The 22,343-nt window shown below is 43.7% G+C and overlaps 1 protein-coding gene across 1 annotated transcript; it reads right to left on the bottom strand.

Moving 5' to 3' along the window:
* Window positions 1-791: 791 nt before the first annotated feature.
* Window positions 792-21,529, bottom strand: LOC140279508 (CD166 antigen homolog). Its single transcript, XM_072374657.1, has 16 exons — window positions 21,365-21,529; window positions 16,293-16,399; window positions 15,476-15,695; window positions 13,786-13,850; window positions 13,132-13,219; window positions 11,657-11,827; window positions 9,388-9,512; window positions 9,137-9,266; window positions 8,807-8,919; window positions 7,839-7,971; window positions 7,545-7,666; window positions 5,328-5,454; window positions 3,742-3,850; window positions 2,182-2,274; window positions 1,022-1,427; window positions 792-890 (listed from the first exon to the last, which is right to left on the bottom strand). Exons 1-14 carry the CDS (start codon window positions 21,420-21,422, stop codon window positions 2,193-2,195), a joined length of 1,650 nt encoding a protein of 549 aa, XP_072230758.1. The 5' UTR covers window positions 21,423-21,529; the 3' UTR covers window positions 792-890; window positions 1,022-1,427; window positions 2,182-2,192.
* Between the last annotated feature and the right edge of the window lie 814 nt (window positions 21,530-22,343).

The raw sequence follows: 22,343 nt of genomic DNA, 5'->3' as shown, positions 1-22,343 counted from the left end.
AGGGCGCTGCTCCGGTCCGTTTGGTGAAGCTGAGCCGGAAGGAGAAGCTTTCAGGTTCCTGCTCCATCTTTGTTCCAACCCTCACCTGAGCTCACAGATCTGGGTTCTGACCCAAAGAAGGAGGTCGTGGATACAAGCGGCTGAAATGAGTTCCTTCAGAGGGGGGCGGGGCTCAGCCTTAGAGACAGGGGGAGGAGCTCCACCATCCGGGGGGAGGAGCTCCATCATCCGGGGGAGGAGCTCCATCATCCAGGGGGGGGGGCTCCACCATTCAGAGGGAGGAGCTCCATCATCTAGGGGAGGAGCTCCATCATCCCAGGGAGGAGCTCCATCATATAGAGGGAGGAGCTCCACCATCCGGGGGGAGGAGCTCCATCATCCGGGGGAGGAGCTTCACCATCCGGGGGAGGAGCTCCACCATCCCAGGGAGGAGCTCCATCATATAGAGGGAGGAGCTCCACCATCCGGGGGGAGGAGCTCCATCATCCGGGGGAGGAGCTTCACCATCCGGGGGAGGAGCTCCATCATCCGGGGGGAGGAGCTCCACCATCCAGGGGAGGAGCTCCACCATCCGGGGGAGGAGCTCCACCATCCAGGGGAGGAGCTCCACCATCCGGGGGAGGAGCTCCACCATCCAGGGGAGGAGCTCCACCATCCGGGGGAGGAGCTCCACCATCCGGGGGAGGAGCTCCACCATCCAGGGGAGGAGCTCCACCATCCGGGGGGAGGAGCTTCACCATCCGGGGGAGGAGCTCCACCATCCGGGGGGAGGAGCTCCACCATCCGGGGGGAGGAGCTCCACCATCCGGGGGAGGAGCTCCATCATCTAGAGGGAGGAGCTCCATCATCTAGGGGAGGAGCTCCACCATCCAGGGGAGGAGCTCCATCATCTAGGGGAGGAGCCCCACCATCCAGGGGGAGGGGCTCCACCATCCGGGGGGGGAGCTCCATCATATAGGGGGAGGAGCTCCACCATCCAGGGGGAGGAGCTTCACCATCCGAAGGGAGGAGCTCCAACAACCAGGGGGAGGAGCTCCTCCCCCCACATGTATTTAACACACATTAAATTAATTATGTACTATTAGTGCAATCAATCTTTCTGTCAGTGTTTAAAACCAAATGACATCAAGTAATAATCTGACTAGCCAATGACAGCTTCTCCAGACGAGGCATTCATAAAATGAACAGTAGTGTAACAAAAGAGTACAAATAATTTAAGTTCTTTGGAAGAGTTTGAATACAAGAAAATAGCCCTAAAACAGTTGCTCAGATTATCTCTTACAGCCTCACATCCTCACATCATGCACTGAGCGCACACACAGCAGATGGCACATTAACACCAGGCAGCCTGAGAGGTTCAGTTCAAAACTGCTGCCAGCTCGGAGTCTTTGTCTTGATGCTGCCATGGTTGAACCTCTTCTTCACCACTAAGACAGAGAAGGAAATAATCACTAAAAATCACCAGAACAAATCCACCTTGAAAAAAAACACAATAGAAAAATGATTTAAGTTGATTCCAACTGAGATTATATGTTTTTAAGCTTTAACTCCATTTATATGCAGATGTTATTAAAGTCAAAAGTGGAAAAAGCTAAATTAGGTGTGTCAATTAGCTTCCTACATAAACTTTGGGTCATCCTTAACATTTCTCTAATTTACAGAAAGTCTCCATCTCCTATCAGTTTTAAGATATAGCCTTTGGAAATCTACAGGCCTACAGGGTTAAGCCCCTTTTCCTGCTCCTGGTTCCAGGCGTCTTATCATCGTCTAACTTCAGTTCCAGTCTGTTGTTCCCATGATGGACCCATTGTTCTTAAACCTGCTTATTATTATGGTAACTGCATAGTTTTATCTTTTTAATGCGCTTGTTTCCATGCTGTGAGCTAAGGTGCCAGCCTGCAGCACAGTTAGAGTTTCACACACTTATAGTGTAATAATATTGGATCATTTCCCACAATAGAAGCATTTTTAAGGATGACTTTTGTCTAAAATGTGACTATTTTCTAATAAAGGGACTGTGGGAACATGTAAGGATCTTTTATTTCATATTTCTGATTAATTAAAAAACCTGATGCTGGTGTGAAAACTGACAGAAGCGTGATGTCAGACTAGCTTTTATAGATTTACATATGGTACAATGTTTTGTTGGTATTCTTAGACAGCTGTGTTGTGTAGATCTACCTGAGGACCCTTTAAACCGTGCCATTTGTCTTTTCCAGTGTCTCTTTCTCCTCTGCTGTTCCCCTTTCTCTCTCGCCACTTTCCCAGCTTCCTCTGTGGGGAATACAGAATATATTTACTTGTATCTGGTAGAAACTCTCATCCAAAACCCCTTCCTTGTGAGAACAAGGAAACGCTTTGAAACGGGTCGAAGAAGTCTGACTTGTTGTGTTTTAAGAAACTTTTCTGGATAAGTGATCCGCTCGGTTGGGTTCTGAGTTCCAGGTAAGGTGAGCAGGTATCCAGGAAGTCCAGGCGGAGTCTGAACTGCTCGTCTGCGCTGGTTAGAGCCGACTCTTAAGGACCTGCAGGAGCTCAGCAGCGCTTCTCAGTGTTACCAAACCTTCCTGGAACTCATCGTTCATTACGATAAGGGACGAGGTGACCTTCCATGTGGGAGACCTGAGTTCAAATCCCCTGCATGACTCCAGTAGGGGTCCCTAGGCAAGACCCCCTTACCCTACATGCCTGCCTGTAAGTCGCTTTGGATAAAAGCGTCTGCTGAATGCATAAAGATAAACATCATCAGTGCCTCTGCTGAGATCCTTCACTAAGTCCAGATTACAACCTGCGTTCTCCTCTGCTTCCTCGCTTTATACCCGCCTGCTCGCCCCGCCGCCATCTTGGCGAGAGTCATCTTTACCCCCAACCTGTGTTGGAAACCTTCCTGGAGACATTAAGCTCTTACTGTGGAAACTATCATCATTCGATTCCTCCATGGAGCCATTTAACCGTTCCTCCTCCCTTCCTGGAGATGGAGCCGAACTGGACTCTCTGTGGATCTAATGAATCAGATCCTTTCTCCCATCCCTCTGTCAGTCTGTCAGATTCCTCATGGTCGCCCTGCTCTGATAACAGACTGAAATAAGAACAGTCTGGACAGATGCGTAGGGACTGCAGCATCAGACGAGCAGAAGCCTGTATGACTGAGTTTAAGGAGCTGGCTGGAGACCCACAGCTCACACTGGAGGCAGCATTAGCCACTTGAACGTAACTCAGGCAGCGACAGGAAGCCAGTGAGCCCCAAAGAGAGGAAGAGTCACACAACCTGTTTCAAACACCATCTGTAGGGGTTTCACTGTTTATGCTGAACCATTGTTCCTTCCAGGTTTCTCACTGTTTCCATGAATTACGCACAAATTCATTTGAAATAAGTGCTTGAATATCCCTTTGTTTGGTCGTAGAAAAGTTATCCTAAAGTTAGAATTCAGTGTCTGTAGATGTAAAACAAAGAAGCAGGAATAACACAACTTCACATTCTCAGCAGCACACAGGCAGATGATGTTTATTCCATTATGGAATATTTCATCTACTTTATAAAGTCAATAAAATGTTTTTGGACATTACCATATAGGACAGGGTTAGGGTTAGGTTAGGGTTAGGGTAGGGTGGGGTATACTATTTTCCTCTTAGGACAGCTATGCCCATGAGTTTCCTGTATTTTCAGACTCTTAGTAAAAGAAAAAAAACTTTAATTCTTAATTTAGGCTCTTTATGTGCACTAAGTGTTTGTTTCTCTACCTGGACTTCTTCCGGTGGAGCCAGATGACGACTCCCACAGCAACAGCTACGATGATGATGATCCCAAATACCAAAGCCAGAATGAGCACCTTGGAGACCTCTGGATCCTCTGTGAACAGACAGCAGAAATAATACACACTGCGGCAAACGTTGTGTAGAGAAATAGTTCATGAATCATAATAAACAACAAAAACAGTCATAATAATAATAATAATAACAATAATATTATTACTACTACTACTACTACTACTACTACTACTACTACTACTACTACTACTACTACTACTACTACTACTACTACTACTAATAATAATAATAATAATAATAATAATAATAATAATAATAATAATAGCAGCAGGGTTGCACAGAGGTGTGGAGGTTAGCACCGTGGCCTCGCAGCAGAGGGTTGCCGGTTCGAGTCCCGGCCTTTCTGTGGGAGCTTTGCTTATCCTCCCCATGTATGCACAGCTTCTCTCCGGTACTCTGGCTTCCTCCCACCACCCAGAAACATCGTTCAGCTGTCTCTGTGCCCTGAGATGCTGCTGGAGCATCCTCTGCCTTTCACCCAACAGCAGCTCGGACAGGCTCCAACCTCAAAGCTATTATCATGTGACAGATACACTGTGCTGCCAAAAGTATTCACTCACTCAGCCAGATAGTTAAACTCAGGTCACTTCCACGGACACAGGTGCATAAATTCCAGCACCTCTGCATTCAGACTGCTTCTCCAAACATCTGGAAGAATGGGTCGCTCTCAGGAGCTCATTGAATACCCTGATAGGAGGCCACCTGTGCAACAAGTCCAGTCGGGACATTTCCTCGCTGCTAACTGTCCCACAGTCAGCTGTCAGTGGTGTTATAACAGAGTGGAAGTATTGGGAACGACAGCAGCTCAGCCAGGAAGTGGTCGGCCTCGTAAAATGACAGAGCGGGTCAGTGGCTCATAGTGTGCAGAGTTTCTGCAGAGTCGATCGCTACAGACCTCCAACCTTCATGTGGCTTCAGATCAGCTCAAGAACAGAGTGTCGAGAGCTTCATGGAAAGGGTTTCCATGGTAACTGCATCTGAGGCATACATCGCCAAGTGCAACGCAAAGCATCGGATGCAGCGGTGTAAAGCACGCCGCCGCTGGAGACGCGTTCTCTGGAGGGACCGATCACGTATGGCTCCCCTCTTCACAGCTCCAAGCCCGGCCAGAGCAGATTGAACGGCCAGCAAACCCCCGGCGGCCCACTTCATTTGGTTCACTGTGAGCCCGCCAGCCCGGCTCCTGCTCTCCCACGGCACAGTTCGCTCCCACAGGATCACCTGCTCGGTGGCGTCTGAGTGAATAAGTAAGTCTGGACGAGGTCTTGTCTGTGTGATGTGTTCAGGGACCTTTAACTATTATATACAATATATATATAACTATTATTATTATACGATATGGTTTAATTCCACTGTGAATTAACCAAGGAGCCAGCCTCGTATCTCAGAACGCTGACATTACTGTACGTTCTGAGGATTTAGCTCTGTCAATAAGATGTTTAGTTGCCTTCTGATGTATTATCCAAAGGGAAAACTTCTGTCAATCTAACTAAACTTACCAGAAATATCGATCAGCCTGACGTCTTCTCCCAATCTGTTGCTGACACGGCAGCTGACAGCGAGGTTTGGCTCAGGCATAACAGTGATTTTATGTATGACCCTGCCATTGATGTATGAGATGTCCTCCTGAGAGGGATGAAAACAGACAAGCAGCATTCAGCTTCACATTCATTACTGCCAATATACAGCGTTATCTCCAAGGCTTGTATGGTGGGATGGTAGAAAAACAGCATGCTGACATAGGACCGAACAGCTGAATTTGACAACAGCAAGAAAGTTCTGGATGTTTGATCAAATATCTTCTCTCTACCCATTAAACCTGATTAAATGCAGAATTCAACCTGATTAAAGGCAGAATTCAACCTGATTAAAGGCAGAATTCAACCTGATTAAATGCAGAATTCAACCTGATTAAATGCAGAATTCAACCTGATTAAATGCAGAAATCAACCTGATTAAATGCAGAATTCAACCTGACTAAATGCAGAATTCAACCTGATTAAATGCAGAATTCAACCTGGTTAAATGCAGAATTCAACCTGATTAAATGAAAATTCAACCTGATTAAATTCAGAATTCAGCCTGTTTAAATGCAGAATTCAACCTGATTAAATGCAGAATTCAACCTGATTAAATGCAGAATTCAACCTGATTAAATGCAGAATTCAACCTGATTAAATGCAGAATTCAACCTGATCAAATGCAGAATTCAACCTGATTAAAAGGCAGAATTCAACCTGATTAAATGCAGAATTCAACCTGATTAAATGTAGAATTCAGCCTGATTAAATGCAGAATTCAACCTGATTAAACGCAGAATTCAACCTGCTTAAATGCAGAATTCAACCTGATTAAATCCAGAATTCAACCTGATTAAAAGCAGAATTCAACCTGATTAAATGCAGAATTCAACCTGATTAAATGCAGAATTCAACCTGATTAAATGCAGAATTCAACCTGATTAAAAGCAGAATTCAACCTGATTAAATGCAGAATTCAACCTGATTAAATGCAGAATTCAACCTGATTAAAGGCAGAATTCAACCTGATTAAATGCAGAATTCAACCTGATTAAATGCAGAATTCAACCTGATTAAATGCAGAATTCAACCTGATTAAATGTAGAATTCAACCTGATTAAATGCAGAATTCAACCTGATTAAATGCAGAATTCAACCTGATTAAATGCAGAATTCAACCTGATTAAATGCAGAATTCAACCTGATTAAAAGCAGAATTCAACCTGCTTAAATGCAGAATTCAACCTGATTAAATGCAGAATTCAACCTGATTAAATGCAGAATTCAACCTGATTAAATGCAGAATTCAACCTGATTAAATGCAGAAATCAACCTGATTAAATGCAGAATTCAACCTGATTAAATGCAGAATTCAACCTGATTAAACGCAGAATTCAACCTGATTAAATGCAGAATTTAACCTGATTAAATGCAGAATTCAACCTGATTAAATGCAGAATTCAACCTGATTAAATGCAGAATTCAACCTGATTAAATGCAGAATTCAACCTGATTAAATGCAGAATTCAACCTGATTAAATGCATTATTCAACCTGATTAAACGCAGAATTCAACCTGATTAAATGCAGAATTCAACCTGATTAAATGCATTATTCAACCTGATTAAACGCAGAATTCAACCTGATTAAATGCAGAATTTAACCTGATTAAATGCAGAATTCAACCTGATTAAATGCAGAATTCAACCTGATTAAAAGCAGAATTCAACCTGATTAAATGCAGAATTCAACCTGATTAAATGCAGAATTCAACCCGATTAAATGCATTATTCAACCCGATTAAACGCAGAATTCAACCTGATTAAATGCAGAATTCAACCTGATTAAAAGGCAGAATTCAACCTGATTAAACGCAGAATTCAACCTGATTAAATGCAGAATTCAACCTGATTAAATGCAGAATTCAACCTGATTAAATGCATTATTCAACCTGATTAAACGCAGAATTCAACCTGATTAAATGCAGAATTTAACCTGATTAAATGCAGAATTCAACCTGATTAAATGCAGAATTCAACCTGATTAAATGCAGAATTCAACCTGATTAAATGCAGAAACCTTGCCGTTGGAACATTATCTGCTCCTGACAGGACCTAAAACGGTTTGGTTAAGCACATGTTCCTTTGCATTTTGCTGCTAATGGTCCAACTCGACGCTCCTTCAGACACCAACTCACAGGTGCGTTTTTGATGCTCCACTGGAACTCTGGTTCTGGGACTCCCTCGGCTTCACAGTTCAGGACCTTGTGTTTGGCATCCTGTGCCCTGTGCTGGGTCAGGTTGGTGATCACAGGCTTTCCTGAAGTAAGAAAAATAGGATCTTAATGATAAAGCCTGTGTCAGACGTGTACGATATGAATAAATAAAGTAGAAATGGACACCAGTACTGACCTTAAAAGCTGTAAAATTGAGCTTTTTCTATTTGTAAAGAACAATATTGCGAAAGACAACAGTGAACAATGACGACTGACCTTCTACAACCAGTTCAAAGCTCTGATGGCGCCCAAGTCCAGCCATCGATACGTCACATCTGTAGACACCTGCGTCAGCGTAGGTCAGCTGGGTCAACTGGGTCAACTCTGGCTCCGTTACCCTCTTTCCATTCTAAAAAAGAAGAAGAATCAGAGTAAGACAGTGTTTTCTGAAGTAAACACAACCTGTAACTCCGGTCATAAGGCAGCATCAGCACATAAATCCTGTGATCTCACAGATAGATTCTCCACAGGGGGGACAATGCTGCCCCTCCCTCAGTGAATCACAGGCAGCAGCAATCTGAGCAAACATCTGCATTAATGGAGTGGCCCAAACAGCCACGTGTCCATCACCAACTTTCAGAAACCTCCATTTATCAGCCGAGCCAATAAAAAGCTTTCTTATTGAAGACCTCAGCAAAAGCAAAGTGGCATTATCCATCCAGGCAGTAACCTCCCCAGCCCCCACGGACATGTGTATTCTTTAATTACAGTTAAGTTGGCCGGTAAAGATCTTTCTATAGAAACCAGGGAGGCTGACACTGAAATACAGTGATACTCTTTTTAGTGACGGTGGCAAACTGTAGAAGGACCGAGTTGCAGGAGTGCGTTTTTATGGAGCAGCTGGCGAAAAGAAGCAGCTCAGAGCAGACAAACCTGACATGTGATGTATGTGCATGGGTATAAAAACTGATGCTATACTCAAACACAGACAAGCCGCACTCCTGAGTCCTTTAAGGAAAGGTTGGCTTTACTTTCAGATCGTACACATTTTAACCCTTTGGACTGATTGATTTTATGTCCCACGGCACAGATGGAGGCTCACATTTGGTGTCCTAAACTGTTCACATTATATAAGAACAAAGAGCAGTGACCAGCAGCCGACTGCGACTCCTGCTGGAAGGAATAAAAAGGCACAAGACTTTGCTTCTTCCTGCAAATCTTTGATCTCAGGCCGGTATAATTACCTTCCTCCATGACACGACAGCATCACCCGAAGCGTTCTTCTCCAGCTTCACAGCCAAGGACTCACCAACTCTCTTCACAATCCTCCCAGTCGGAGTCAGAGTCAAGCTGATATCTGAGAAAACCCCCAAAGGATGAATGAAAGAAGCGCAGATAGCACACAGATGCCTCTTCTTCTTTTAACTTATCTGGAACACTTTGCATCTTATTATCATATCACTGAATTATAATAAGTCGAACACTGACTAAACAACACATAATAACACAGCTTTAGTTATTGTGATGCATTTTTCTCTCTCCAGGTGTAAGGTTTGTAAAGTATGAGAACTCACAGTGAACACTGATGTTTTGGGAGGCCTCAATGTCCTCATCGTCAGCCAGGGAACATTTGTATTCCCCCGTAGCCTCTCGGCTGATAGAGGTCAAATTGTAGGCGTCCGAATTGACCAGAACTTTCTCGTTCTAGTAAAGAGAGAAAAGATGCTAATTATAGGAAAAACATTCTCACCAAAAGTCACATTGATAAGAAATTTAATACGTTCCAGACGTGCTACTCATGGCTCAGCGCTGCTCTCTAACTCACCTTGATGTGGAAGAAGAAGGAGCTGGGTGGAGGGTTGCCATCAGCAAGACAATTCAGTGTCACGTTGTCTCCCTCTGCGATGGGTCCCTGGGGCAGAATATTCAGGCTGACCGTCTTTGAAGGATCTGAGAGGTTCAATTATGGTCAAAAGTTCCTGCATTAGCATATATAAATATACATATTTGGATAACAGACACAGAAAAAACCTAAAACACCATCAAATTGGATTGATTCACACAAAGATACATGTAGGAATGATACAGTGTCCCAGCCCCTCCTCAAAGACAACATATCAGTCTTTCACCAGTCCAGCAGGTAGACGCCGCGTTCACTGACCCACCGACCGTCAGCACAAAGGAGTCGGTCCAAGTTGTACATTCAGCCTAAACTTTGAACCTAAGAAAGGTCTCAACCCACGAAACTGTGCCGTCCTCAGCTGGAAACAGCAAACATATGTCTGGGTTTTCATCACAGGCCAGAGTGCTTGATCAGAAAAGCGTTGCCATGACATTACTCAAGTTTCCAAGCAAGTCAAGTGACCCGGAGCAGAAGGCTGTAAGGTGAGAGAGAATCATAACCAACACATCCCCCCGTTCTATAAAGTCATTTAAAAGGCTAAAACGCAATCCTTCCAGTCCTATACCCACAACTGTAGGGCCACAGGGGGGCTGTGCTGGACTGGAGGGGGCGGCGGTCCACCCCAGGCTGCATTACAGGGACACACAGAGACTAACTAACCCTAACCCTAACTAACCCTAACCCTAACTAACCCTAACCCTAACTAACCCTAACCCTAGCCCAAAGAGACAAACTAACCCTAACCCTAACCCTCAGGCAGCATTACAGGGACACACAGAGACAAACTAACCCTAACTAACCCTAACCCTAGCCCACAGAGACAAACTAACCCTAACCCTAACTAACCCTAACCCACAGAGACAAACAAACCCTAACTAACCCTAACCCTAACCCTCAGGCAGCATTACAGGGACACACAGAGACAAACTAACTCTAACCCTAACCCACAGAGACAAACTAACCCTAACCCACAGAGACAAACTAACCCTAACCCTGACTAACCCTAACCCTAACCCTCAGGCAGCATTACAGGGACACACAGAGACAAACTAACCCTAACCCTAACCCACAGAGACTAACTAACCCTACCCTAACTAACCCTAACCCTAACTAACCCTAACCCTAACCCACAGAGACAAACTAAACTAACCCAACCCTAACTAACCCTAACCCTAACTAACCCACAGAGACAAACTAACCCTAACCCACAGAGACAAACTAACCCTAACCCTAACCCTCAGGCAGCATTACAGGGACACACAGAGACAAACTAACCCTAACTAACCCTAACCCTAGCCCACAGAGACAAACTAACCCTAACCCTAACTAACCCTAACCCACAGAGACAAACTAACCCTAACTAACCCTAACCCTAACCCTCAGGCAGCATTACAGGGACACACAGAGACAAACTAACCCTAACCCTAACCCACAGAGACAAACTAACCCTAACCCTAACCCACAGAGACAAACTAACCCTAACCCTAACTAACCCTAACCCTAACCCTCAGGCAGCATTACAGGGACACACAGAGACAAACTAACCCTAACTAACCCTAACCCTAGCCCACAGAGACAAACTAACCCTAACTAACCCTAACCCACAGAGACAAACTAACCCTAACTAACCCTAACCCTAACCCTCAGGCAGCATTACAGGGACACACAGAGACAAACTAACCCTAACTAACCCTAACCCTAACCCACAGAGACTAACTAACCCGAACCCTAACTAACCCTAACTAACCCTAACCCTAACTAACCCTAACCCTAACCCACAGAGACAAACTAACCCTAACCCAGACGCTCACACTCACTACTGGGGACAGTTTTAGAGACACCAATGAACCTAACATGCATGTTTTTAGACGGAGAAGCTGGAGAGAACCCACGCACTGATAGGGAGAACATGCAAACTCCACACAGCTGGGAATCGAACCTGTGAGGCGGTGCTGACCACCACACCCTCGTGCACCAGCCCTGCAACACAATCCCCAACATAAGTCATTGCCATTCATTCACATGAACTGCATGTCGAGTTCATGAATACATGAGCGTGCTTATTAGGGGCGGCCCTCAGGTCATTATTAGGACTATTAGGCTTATTAGGACGGATTAACAGATACCCCCCCCCCCAGGAAATTATTCAGAGCAATAACCTGCACACTGGAGCTATTCTATATCCACTCACAGTGAACTGGAAAGGGTCCCAGGGGAGACTCCTGGTGGGACGTCTCGTAGGTGGAAACACAGGTGAAGACTGCAGCAGCGTCCTCCTTCGACGCTGAGTACTGGAGGACGGATGAGGCGGTGGAGAGTCCTGTGGCTGGATCCAGCTTTAAACTGTGGGTAATCACAACAGCTGGACCAACAAGTGGAGACAACACGACACACACAAGCACAACGGTTATCGGAATAGCATTCAGCAGCAGGCCAAACACCATCTTTCTTTGTTTTACTCACTGAATAATCTGTTACATTACACTGTAGGAGAGCTTTTACTTGGGAAAATGTCCCTTCTGCTGGCACAGAGTTATCATATCAGGCTGTTAGACCCCACAAGTAAGTGGACAGCTGAGGAATACTGACCCAATCTAACAGATAAATCTGCGAAATAAGACTGGAACAGTTTCAGGGCTGCGTCTTTTTGATGTTGACACAGAAGTATCAAGATGTGATGCAAGAATGTTGTGATCTACTGCATCGAAGACTGAATCTGGTCCAACAACACCAGGACAAAAGAGGAACCAGAATCTACAGTTAACCTAAACTGTTTCTGTGCCATGGCGTGACTTCAAACCAGAGTAGAACTTCTCCGAAATACTATTCAAGTCAAGGTATGTATGCATTTATAAAAAAGAGATCTCAGAAATAGGAGGGGTTGCACCACAGCATGTAAAGCAGGTAGAAAATGATTAAATCCACAAAACATGGCCCCAGGGTATTAAAAACAACCCTAAAAAGATGAGATAGGATTCTGTCTCATGTGCTGAACTAAAATCTATTTAAATTCTCCCAAAAATATGGGCTTATAGGAGAAAGTATTGGATCATGGGCAGAATTAGAGAGAAAAGACCTGATTGTTGAGTTCTTACCTTAATAAAATAAAAATAAAATAAAAAATCAAGACATTTTCCACAAAGTGCAGATGATGTGATTCAGTGATTTATAAAAGTGTTAAGATAGTTGGTGTTATTTGTTGCTACCAAAGCTGTTCCAATAGAGTTGCTGCTTCAGTAATCATTGTTTCCATACTTCTACTGTCTAACTTAAAGGAGCATTGTGTAATAATTGTCTGCTGTTCTGTAATTTCCAAGTGTTTATGAACAGTATTCGCTAGATTCTGTACTTTCCGATTGTGCCTTGAACGCAACACTCCAGCTTCGGAGAAACTAAGGCGGAGTTGGAGCCGATCCCAGCAGTCTGAATACTTCTAAATAGACCCAAATAACTTATTTTGCATTACGTTTTGGGTGGAAAATATAAAACGATAAAGTTTAATTTTGGTCAATATGAATTAAAGATATATTTCCATCTTTAATCGTTTTTGAGTAAATAGACTAAATTTAATTTCACAGGGCAAAAACCACCAAGATAATCTCTGTATGACAGCAGCTTGGGAGGTGACGAACACTCTCAGATTGTATAAAAGACAGTTTGCTTTACCTTTTCCATCAGCAACCAGGGGCTGTCCACTCTTTTTCCAGGTAATGGTGGCTGCAGGGTTTGAATCTGCAGCAACACATGTTCCTACCTGTTCAAAGAAAGCAATTAGAACATCAAAACAAAGCCAGAAGCAAGAGAAGAGTTGTTTACCGATGAATACTTCCATATAAATTAATAATCTTTTTAATAATTAAGCGGGTAGAGTTGGCTTAAGCTTAGTCCTGGACCTTAACTGGACTGTTTTTAGCCCATTTTTTAAAAGGCTGAACATCTCCAAGGACTGTGGTAACGACACAGGGTATTAGCATTAGCATGAGTGCCACACGGCTAAGCACTGAAAGTACATCGTATTGATTTGTCAGATCGTTTTCTAGCACTTTGGAAAGTTTTAACTTCCAAAAGCTTCACCAGTCATCCAATCTAACTTAAAAGATGACAACAGATGAAGTGGTAAAAGTGTGATTCTTTACTTTGTCTTTGACTGCCTCTGTAGCTTCAAGCTGCTGGGAAAATATCCAACATATTCATGAAAAAACAGATTTTCATGGGTCTTGATTGGGTCATGACCCAATGATCCAAAGTCCCATTGGTGCATTATTATGGGATAGCTTCACTTTTCTACTTTATAGACCTTTCCAACATAAAGGCTCTTACTGTTGTTAGTTTGTCCATCTCCAAGGCTTCAGACCTGTCCATAACCTTTACTGCAGATGGTTTCTCTGCAAATACATAAGAGAAAGATTAATGATACTCACAGGTTTACAGCAGCATCAGACTGACACTGTTGCTTAGATGTGAGAGCTTTTCATTACACTTATTTTAAGGGAAAGGGTTCAAAGAAAGGTTAATAATCCGTGTATCATTCGTTCAATCCATTTTCAAAATAACATTTTAAAAAAGCAAAAAACATTTTTGTCCGATTTTAATTTCCTAAAACAAAATGAAAAATCAAATAAATAACCATTCTTTGATTTTTATTTTGTGCTCAGATGAAACCAGACCATGCCTGGTTCATACTGAGGATTATGGGTTAGGTCAATCTGTAGAGCTGTTTGTTATATGAACACTTTATCAAAGAGAGCAGGCAGCTTTCTTTTTAAATCCTTTTCTCCTTTTTATGGTCAGAGAACAAGGAGAGATCCCCTTATTTCATATAATTTTAGTTCTCTTTTGTTACAGGTAAGATGGGGCGGCTGTAGCTCAGAAAGAGGAGCAGCAATCAGAAGGTTGCTGGTTCGATTCCGGCTCCCCGGGTGACATGTCGAAGCGTCCTTGGGCAAGACACTGAACCCCACGTTGCCTCCCGATGTATCCATCGGGGTATGAATGTTAGAAAGCACGTGGTTATAGACTTAAGATGTGTTGTGTGAGTGGGTGAATGTGGCATGTGAAAGTTACCAATGATCTCCTGATAGCGGACTTGTTTCTGTCCTGTTGGATCTCAGAGCTGCATTTGGGTTAGAGTTAGATGTTATTGGGATTAAGGGAACTGCATTAGGCTGGTTTAAGTCATATTTATCTGATAGATTCCAGTTTGTTCTTGTAAATGAAGAATCTTCCTCACACACCAGAGTAAGTCATGGAGTTCCTCAGGGTTCTGTGCTCGGACCGATTCTTTTTACTTTATGCATGCTTCCATTAGGTAACTTTATTAGAAAGGATGGAATAAATTTCTTCTGGAAGGCATCTTTGTTTGTATGGAAGCAGCCCACGAGCGTTCCCGGCAGACTGTCCATGACACTTTGCCCTGGGACCCCTCTACCTGCTGCCGTCTTGCTCCACACCGAACAACCAAATTCCCTGGACTGAGGTTGCGGTCCGAAGTCGAAAGAAAACCTCTGCCCAGGCAGATGTTCAGCGCACTTTCCTCTTCTTTCTCTCCTTCAGATCAACACAATCTCCGAACTGGTGCTATCCCCAAAGGAGCTGGCAACCCTCCCAGCACGAACCCGGCTGGTACTGCCACGACCTGTTGGTCATTCACACTCCACCCAGATCACTGAGGTCCACAGACCAGATGCTTTTAACTGTTCCTAGGACTCGGCTAAAAATGAGCAGAGACCGGGCCTTTGCAACAGCCGCCCATAGATTATGGAACAATCACATCAGAATCTCCCCAACAATTGATGTTTTTCAAACAAGTTTGGAATCTCACTTTTACTCATTGGCTTTTAAAACTGACTGAGCTCTTTATTGTATTTGAATTATCGTTTTTTATTGTTTAAAACAAGTGTTTCCTTTAAATATTTCACTGTAGTTTCAAAATGGAAAGAACAAATGATCCCGGCATAAAGAAAAAGAAGAAGATGATGAATGTAAGAATAAATGTTGTTTTTAAGCTTACTGTTCACTAAAACATTAACAGGAAACTCCTTGTAGTCGACGGCCGACACAACTATGCAGATGAAGATTTTCTGGTCTTTAATCGAGGCCCGAGTGATGAGAAGACTGAGCTGGTCATCGACGCTGACCCGCTCGGCATAATCATCCGTGGCCTGAACCGTTTCCTGCTTGTTGCGGGCATGTTTGATTAATAAATCACCAGAAGTTCCATCATCTTTTTCCTAAAGCAAAAGGTCACAAATCAGAAAATTACATGAGAAACAGTCTGTAAATATCTCAGTTCCAGATTACTCATCTTGAGGTTTAGATCCTCAGAGGAGCAAATAAGTTTCGTACATCCAGTATACTAAAAATGTTTGGGGCCTACTTAAAGTGATTTTGACCTCTGACCTCCAGCACAGCACCACCTTGTGGCCGACATGTGGCTTTGATTTGGGACTGAAGCGTAGCATTTATGCAGTGTTTTCCCTGGTGGCGCAGCTGACATACTGGTGGAATCCTTGTGATTTGTCGATTGAACAGTGGTTAAAGTCAGCCATGATGAATTTAGGGGTGTCAGGGGATAAGGGGGGGGGGGGGCATGGTTAAGATTTACTGGACTAGAAACTACGATCCACATCACCAGAAAACTGGACTGTAGATTTGATGTAACCTCCTTCTCAAAAGGAAACTGACGATTAATTTCTTGTTTCATGCAATGATCGCCTTGAGGCTAAAATAAAGCACTCTTTATGCTGCACAGGGTTCCACTGAACGCCTCGGGGGGGTCGTAAATTCATTAAACATTCACGCATACATAGAAGTCAGTTGCTACATACGTATAGCCACTTGATGAAGATCAGGTTCTCCGGCATTGGAGCCCCACCTTGGCACGGTACAACAACGGTCTCACCATACCAGGCTGTAACATTTTGTATTCCCCACACTGCAAAACAAGAAGTGATACACACACAAATATGATGTAGCATCAAGAGTGAGTGAAGGCAACAACATTGCCTGCTTGATCAAAGACTGAGCGGCACATGAAGCCTGGTGCCTGCTCGGCTTCAGCTTATCAACATCAAACAGCCCAGTAGAGCAACACTGTCACGGTTTCTGCTCAGACCGGCCATATCCTCTCAGGTATGTACTTTGAAACAGATGAGTTCGCAGAAGTGAATAAAGATACACAACAGGACTGTAACTATGACAGAATTCCACAGAGTTTCACAATATCTTTGTCAATCCTTGTCAGTTACAGTCATCCTAAAAGTTACCTTTAAACTGAGCGAATGTAAGACTCACATCGTACTTTTATATGCCTAAAATAAAACATAAATACTTGTCTCGTGCTCTATTTGAGTCATTCACACTGTGACAGATGCTACTAACTAACCAGCAACTTTTATCATCTCTGTGGAATGTAGAAAACAGGTGGAAAGAAGGTGAATTGGTGCAGAGTGGAAGGACATCAACTTTCTACACTAGAGGTAACTATTGGTGTTTATCCTCCGGGAACTGAGGGCTACAAGTGGTTACGACCCCCCAGAGGACAAACCAACACAATGCTGGACCACCATGTCTAATAATCGCTAAATATAACGTACTGCAGTAAACTATAATTCTGATTTTAGGTGTTCTACAAAGAAAAATGACTGAATGTCATTGCTGATAAGATTTGTCACAAGCAAATAGCAACTTCTACTATTCAACCAGCCAGGAAGCGGTTCGGCAGTGAGAAAAGCTGTTTATTTAAACTCTAAGTACAGTCAGCACAGCAGATGCTGCCTTCTTTATCAGTTTGTTCAGTTTGGGTGAGTCGCTGTGGAAATCCACAGCCAGCTCTTTGGGTTTCCCCACATTGATCTGGAGTTGCTTCTGCCAGCACCAGTCCATTAAATGATGTCTTGGTCCTGTATGATCGGTCTTCCCCATCTGTGAAGACGCATCGCTGTCAGAGAACTCTGCAGGTGGCAGATTGGAGAATTATGATGAAGTATTCAGAGTAAAACTACACTTCATAATATAGTCAGCTTCTGAATGGCTGTTATGGACTGGGTTGGGATCTTTAAAACCTTCCAAAGTATCTGTGGACGTTAAGATCTGAGCAGAAACCAGGTATCCTGATGGCTATGCATTATTTCTATGCAGGGAAAAAAGCAAAGCATGAAAGCATATGAAAGCATATGAAAGATGGCATGTTGGTAGTACTTAAAAGAGGGATTTGGCTGTAAAACTAACACGGCAAAAAGGCTACATACACACAATTTGCACCAGCATCATTCATCTAATCTAAACTTCTGAAATGGAAACTGAAAGCATGAATAAAATAGTCAAATAGGACGCTCTGTGCAACCTCTGTTAGATGTAGAGCTGTAGAGTTCAAGTGTTTTGATGCATGCTTTCTTCATCCTGAGCTCTAATAAACTTTCTCCCATTTCCCCTCGATTTACAACACTGAGAAAACCTGTGACTTGTGAGTGATGCAACTGCAGTGTGTGAAACTGTTTTCTTCCATGAGATGCTACATATGAGTATAACTAATAAACTAATAACTATATAACTAATAAAGGATAAAAAAGTAAGAGAAAAGAGAAGCTGTAAAGATTCGGAGACACTTCCAGCAGCATCTAATCCAGCAAACGATTCAGCAGGTTAACAACTTCGCCTGCTTTACGTTGTAGTTTAAATAAATATATTCTAAGGGAAAAGAGTGCCTTATGTTGAGCTCACAGGAAACAGCCTGAAGCATTTCGAGTGTTTAGACTGGATCATCGTGGGGAAAACCAGCCAAAAGCCGTCTGCCAGTAAAATAACTTCAAGCTCCAAAAGTGTGCGGCCCTCAGAGAGTCGGTAAAGTCCCTAAAGACCGGGAATGGCAGGGATTTCCACAGAGAACAAAGAGATTAAAGAAACATTTAACCTAACCCTAAATATAAGACATTCAAACACACCTTAAACTCCTGGGACATAAGGAGAAGAGGGTCACCTTTCACTGAGAGGAAGGAGGCCCGATGCCCACAGACCATATTTATGGGCATATTATTTATACCCGTAATTTATGTTTCTTATTTATTACAGTCTCATTTCAGTACATTCCAGCTTTATTCTAGTTTATTGGGTACAGTTTTTTGCTTTAATGTGTGCCTTTAAGCCGTGAGTCTGAAGAAAATCTCGCTATCTATGATGCTAACTAATCCAGCTCCTCCTGAGTGAAAATGAAGACCCACCTGATAAAGAAACACAAGAGCAAAGCTTTTTCAGTCTTTAAAGACGATCAATAACCTTCCAGACAGTTTATGGAGGAATGGAAATAAATGTAAAACTTTTAAATGAACTTAGAAATGAAAGAAACTGTCACAGGTGCATTAAAACAAACCATTTTCCTTTGTAAAACCATTCAACTAACTGATGATAAATGGCATATTTGCATCAGCTACAGCAGTAATTTCTCAGTTTCACTTCCAGTTTCATGACAGAGACTCACGTGTCGGGAAGACCCCGAACTTTCTGTAACCCCCACCCAGGTGAGGGAGCAGGTGCCAGAAGCAGCAACACTTCCCTCTAACATAAACTCTCCGGGCTTATCTGAACGTGGCTTCTGTCTGAAATCCAGGAGTCCAACACTTTGAAAAGCTGAAAAACTACCCAAAGTTTCTGATTTCCATTTCATTGTAGTGTTGAGCGTTTAGATTTTAGTGGGACGCTGTTCTGGTTCCGTTTCACACCACTTCTGCCCTGTCGTGTGTTTCCTGAACATATAAAAATATAAAAAGGAATATACAAAGATAGCTTTTTACAGATCATAGTTTTTAACAGAGAAACTGAATCCATACGATCTGCTGAGGCCCCACAGTCCCTTCAGTCATCTGATGAGTGTGATTATTAACATCAGCCTGCCCCCCCCCCCCATAAAGCAGCTCTATGGCTCTGCAGGGGACTTCTTCACCGGCCGATGGACGTTTTACGCATGAAGCAACAGCAGCTAAAATTAGAGGCGGTGCTGTGGGAGTGAGTAACCTGACACCCTGACGCTGAGGAAGCCTGACTCGCTGCCACCGGTCCTGTGACTGGTGACAGGTTGTTTCCATCTGGCACCATCTTCAGAGTAGGTGGAACCACACAGAAACTACCAGCTCAATACGAGTTGAACTCCAGCTGGAATGAGGAAGTGAAATTCAAGTGTTAGGTCAGTTTTTTAAGTGGGGCTGTGTGACGATAGCAGTTAGGAGCGTATCTGACCTCTGACCCTGCTCTGACCAGAGGTTAGCTGGGACCCTGCTCTGATCAGAGGTTAGCTGGGACCCTGACCCCTGACCCTGCTCTGATCAGAGGTTAGCTGGGACCCTGACCCTGACCGTGACCCCTGACCCTGCTCTGATCAGAAGTTAGCTGGGACCCTGCTCTGATCTGAGGTTAGCTGGGACCCTGACCCCTGACCCTGCTCTGATCAGAGGTTAGCTGGGACCCTGACCCTGACCCCTGACCCTGCTCTGATCTGAGGTTAGCTGGGACCCTGACCCTGCTCTGATCTGAGGTTAGCTGGGACCCTGACCCTGCTCTGATCAGAGGTTAGCTGGGACCCTGACCCTGACCCTGACCCCTGACCCTGCTCTGATCAGAGGTTAGCTGGGACCCTGACCCTGACCCTGACCCCTGACCCTGCTCTGATCAGAGGTTAGCTGGGACCCTGACCCTGACCCTGACCCTGACCCTGCTCTGACCAGAGGTTAGCTGGGACCCTGACCCCTGACCCTGCTCTGATCAGAGGTTAGCTGGGACCCTGACCCTGACCCTGACCCTGCTCTGATCAGAGGTTAGCTGGGACCCTGCTCTGACCAGAGGTTAGCTGGGACCCTGACCCCTGACCCTGCTCTGATCAGAGGTTAGCTGGGACCCTGACCCTGCTCTGATCTGAGGTTAGCTGGGACCCTGACCCTGACCCTGACCCTGACCCCTGACCCTGCTCTGATCAGAGGTTAGCTGGGACCCTGACCCCTGACCCTCAGCTAACAGAAGAGGAGCACATTTCTGCCATCTTAACTCAACTCAAACCTCAAATATTCACAGCAGTTCAGTGGATGCTGCTTGTGAATATTTGACGTGGCAGACGGTTTTAGTGTCACTATTTTAACGTTTACTTCTCTTCTTTATCTATTCTGCATCACAGCAGGTCTTCTTCTGGTTATTCTCTTTTCCAGGAAAAGTCACGCTTTTTGCTCTCATAATGCCGGGCAGGCAGCCGCCCTGCACACTCAGAGAATGACTGAGGTCCAGCTACAGGACCTCAACAATGAGTTCATGAACACATCAGAAGTGGTTTGGTGTCGATATCTATAAAAACAAGGGAGCTATTACAAAATAAAAGCCTTACTTATGACTTATTCATTTACACTGATTATTTATGACTTTTTTTTTTATTAAAAGGTGTTCCTTGATAATAAAGGGTTAATGGGACCTGAACAATGACTTCATCAGAAGTGAGTTTGGGGTCGATATGTAATTAAAAAAAAACGTGAGTTATTAAAAAATAAAAGTTTAAAATATGAATTAAATATAAATTAAATATGAATTAAATATGCACACGGACCACATATTCTGCCTAAAAATTTAGTTTCACTCTTTCGATGATTCCTCAGCGCTCTGCCTGCCGTAAGGCACTGAGAAGTATATTCAGGTCACTTTTTATTCTGCTGAGGTGATAAAGCCTGTGAAACGTTAGTCTTAGTTTTCTGTACAAAACATCTTCAGGTATTACAGTTACTGTCGAATATAAAACCCATTTCAGCCCGCTGCTACAGATGCATTGATCTGAATCAGGTGTTGGAGACTCTAAAAGCTGCCGGACAGCGGCCCTCCGGGACCGGGACATCCCTGCTGGAGCAGGTACCGAACAGCTGAGCAGCCTTACCTGGGAGAAGAGTCCCGGCGCTCAACAAAGTCAGCAGCAGAGCAGCAGCAGAATCCATGTCCGACAGAAGGCTTCCTCTGAGGAAAATGATGGGGTGAATTCTGTGTGAGCTGCCGAATTATGACCGGCAAATGAGTGTGTTTCAGGGGAGTTATGGAAAGTCCTCAAAAGCCCGAATGGAGAAGCGAAAGTGCAGCTTACAGGAAATGCATGAAAGGGAGGCGAGTTTTGTTGCCTTAAATGACTGCGGGACATCCGGCTGTTCCGGATGAACGTTGAATGACCAAATTAAAGAAAAAAATGCCGTTTAGAGAGGAAAGGCGGGGTTTTAGTTCAAGGACTGCGTCATAATTACATAGAATGTGTCATTTCTAAATATATATATATATTCTAAAGCCACTGTTTCCATTTTGTCACCTGAAAACTAAACAATCTTTTGCTTTTGAGTGGGCTATGAATAATTACTATGATTTTAGATCATAGGTGTGAGGCAGCAGGCAGTGGTGGACAGTAATGGAGTACATTTACTTGAGTATTTGTTTTTTTGGAAACTTATGACTTATAATATTGAACTTTTGACTCTACTTTCCAGGAAGCTCGTCGTTACTTCTTCCTTTCAGGCTTTGTAACCCGCTGTTGATGTAATTGGCCACAACAGAGTGCCGTAAAAAGAGTCTACGAGAGTTCATGTTCAGCTTAATGGACTCAACAGTAAACTTCTACTCCAGAGTGAATCTGTGGGGAGAAGAAAAAAGGCTTTCCTGTTTTTTTGGGTGGGGATGTTTTAAATGAATAAATCTCTGTCCTTATTAGGTTTTTACAGTTTTTACAGATGTTACTGACTTTCTGTAGCAGTGGTTCTATGCATCATCGGGTTCAGAGTTACACGGTTCTGTAAAAGTACCCAGAAAACAATACAGCAACTGTACTGATAGTAGAAAATGTACTTTGTACTTTTGAATACTGAAGTATTTTTAAA

The sequence above is a fragment of the Leuresthes tenuis genome, unplaced genomic scaffold (assembly GCF_036924035.1).
Source record: "Leuresthes tenuis unplaced genomic scaffold, fLeuTen1.0.hap1 SCAF_21, whole genome shotgun sequence".
NCBI lineage: Eukaryota > Metazoa > Chordata > Actinopteri > Atheriniformes > Atherinopsidae > Leuresthes > Leuresthes tenuis.
Note: the sequence above shows the minus strand (reverse complement) of the source record. Positions and strands in the feature narration are given on the sequence as shown.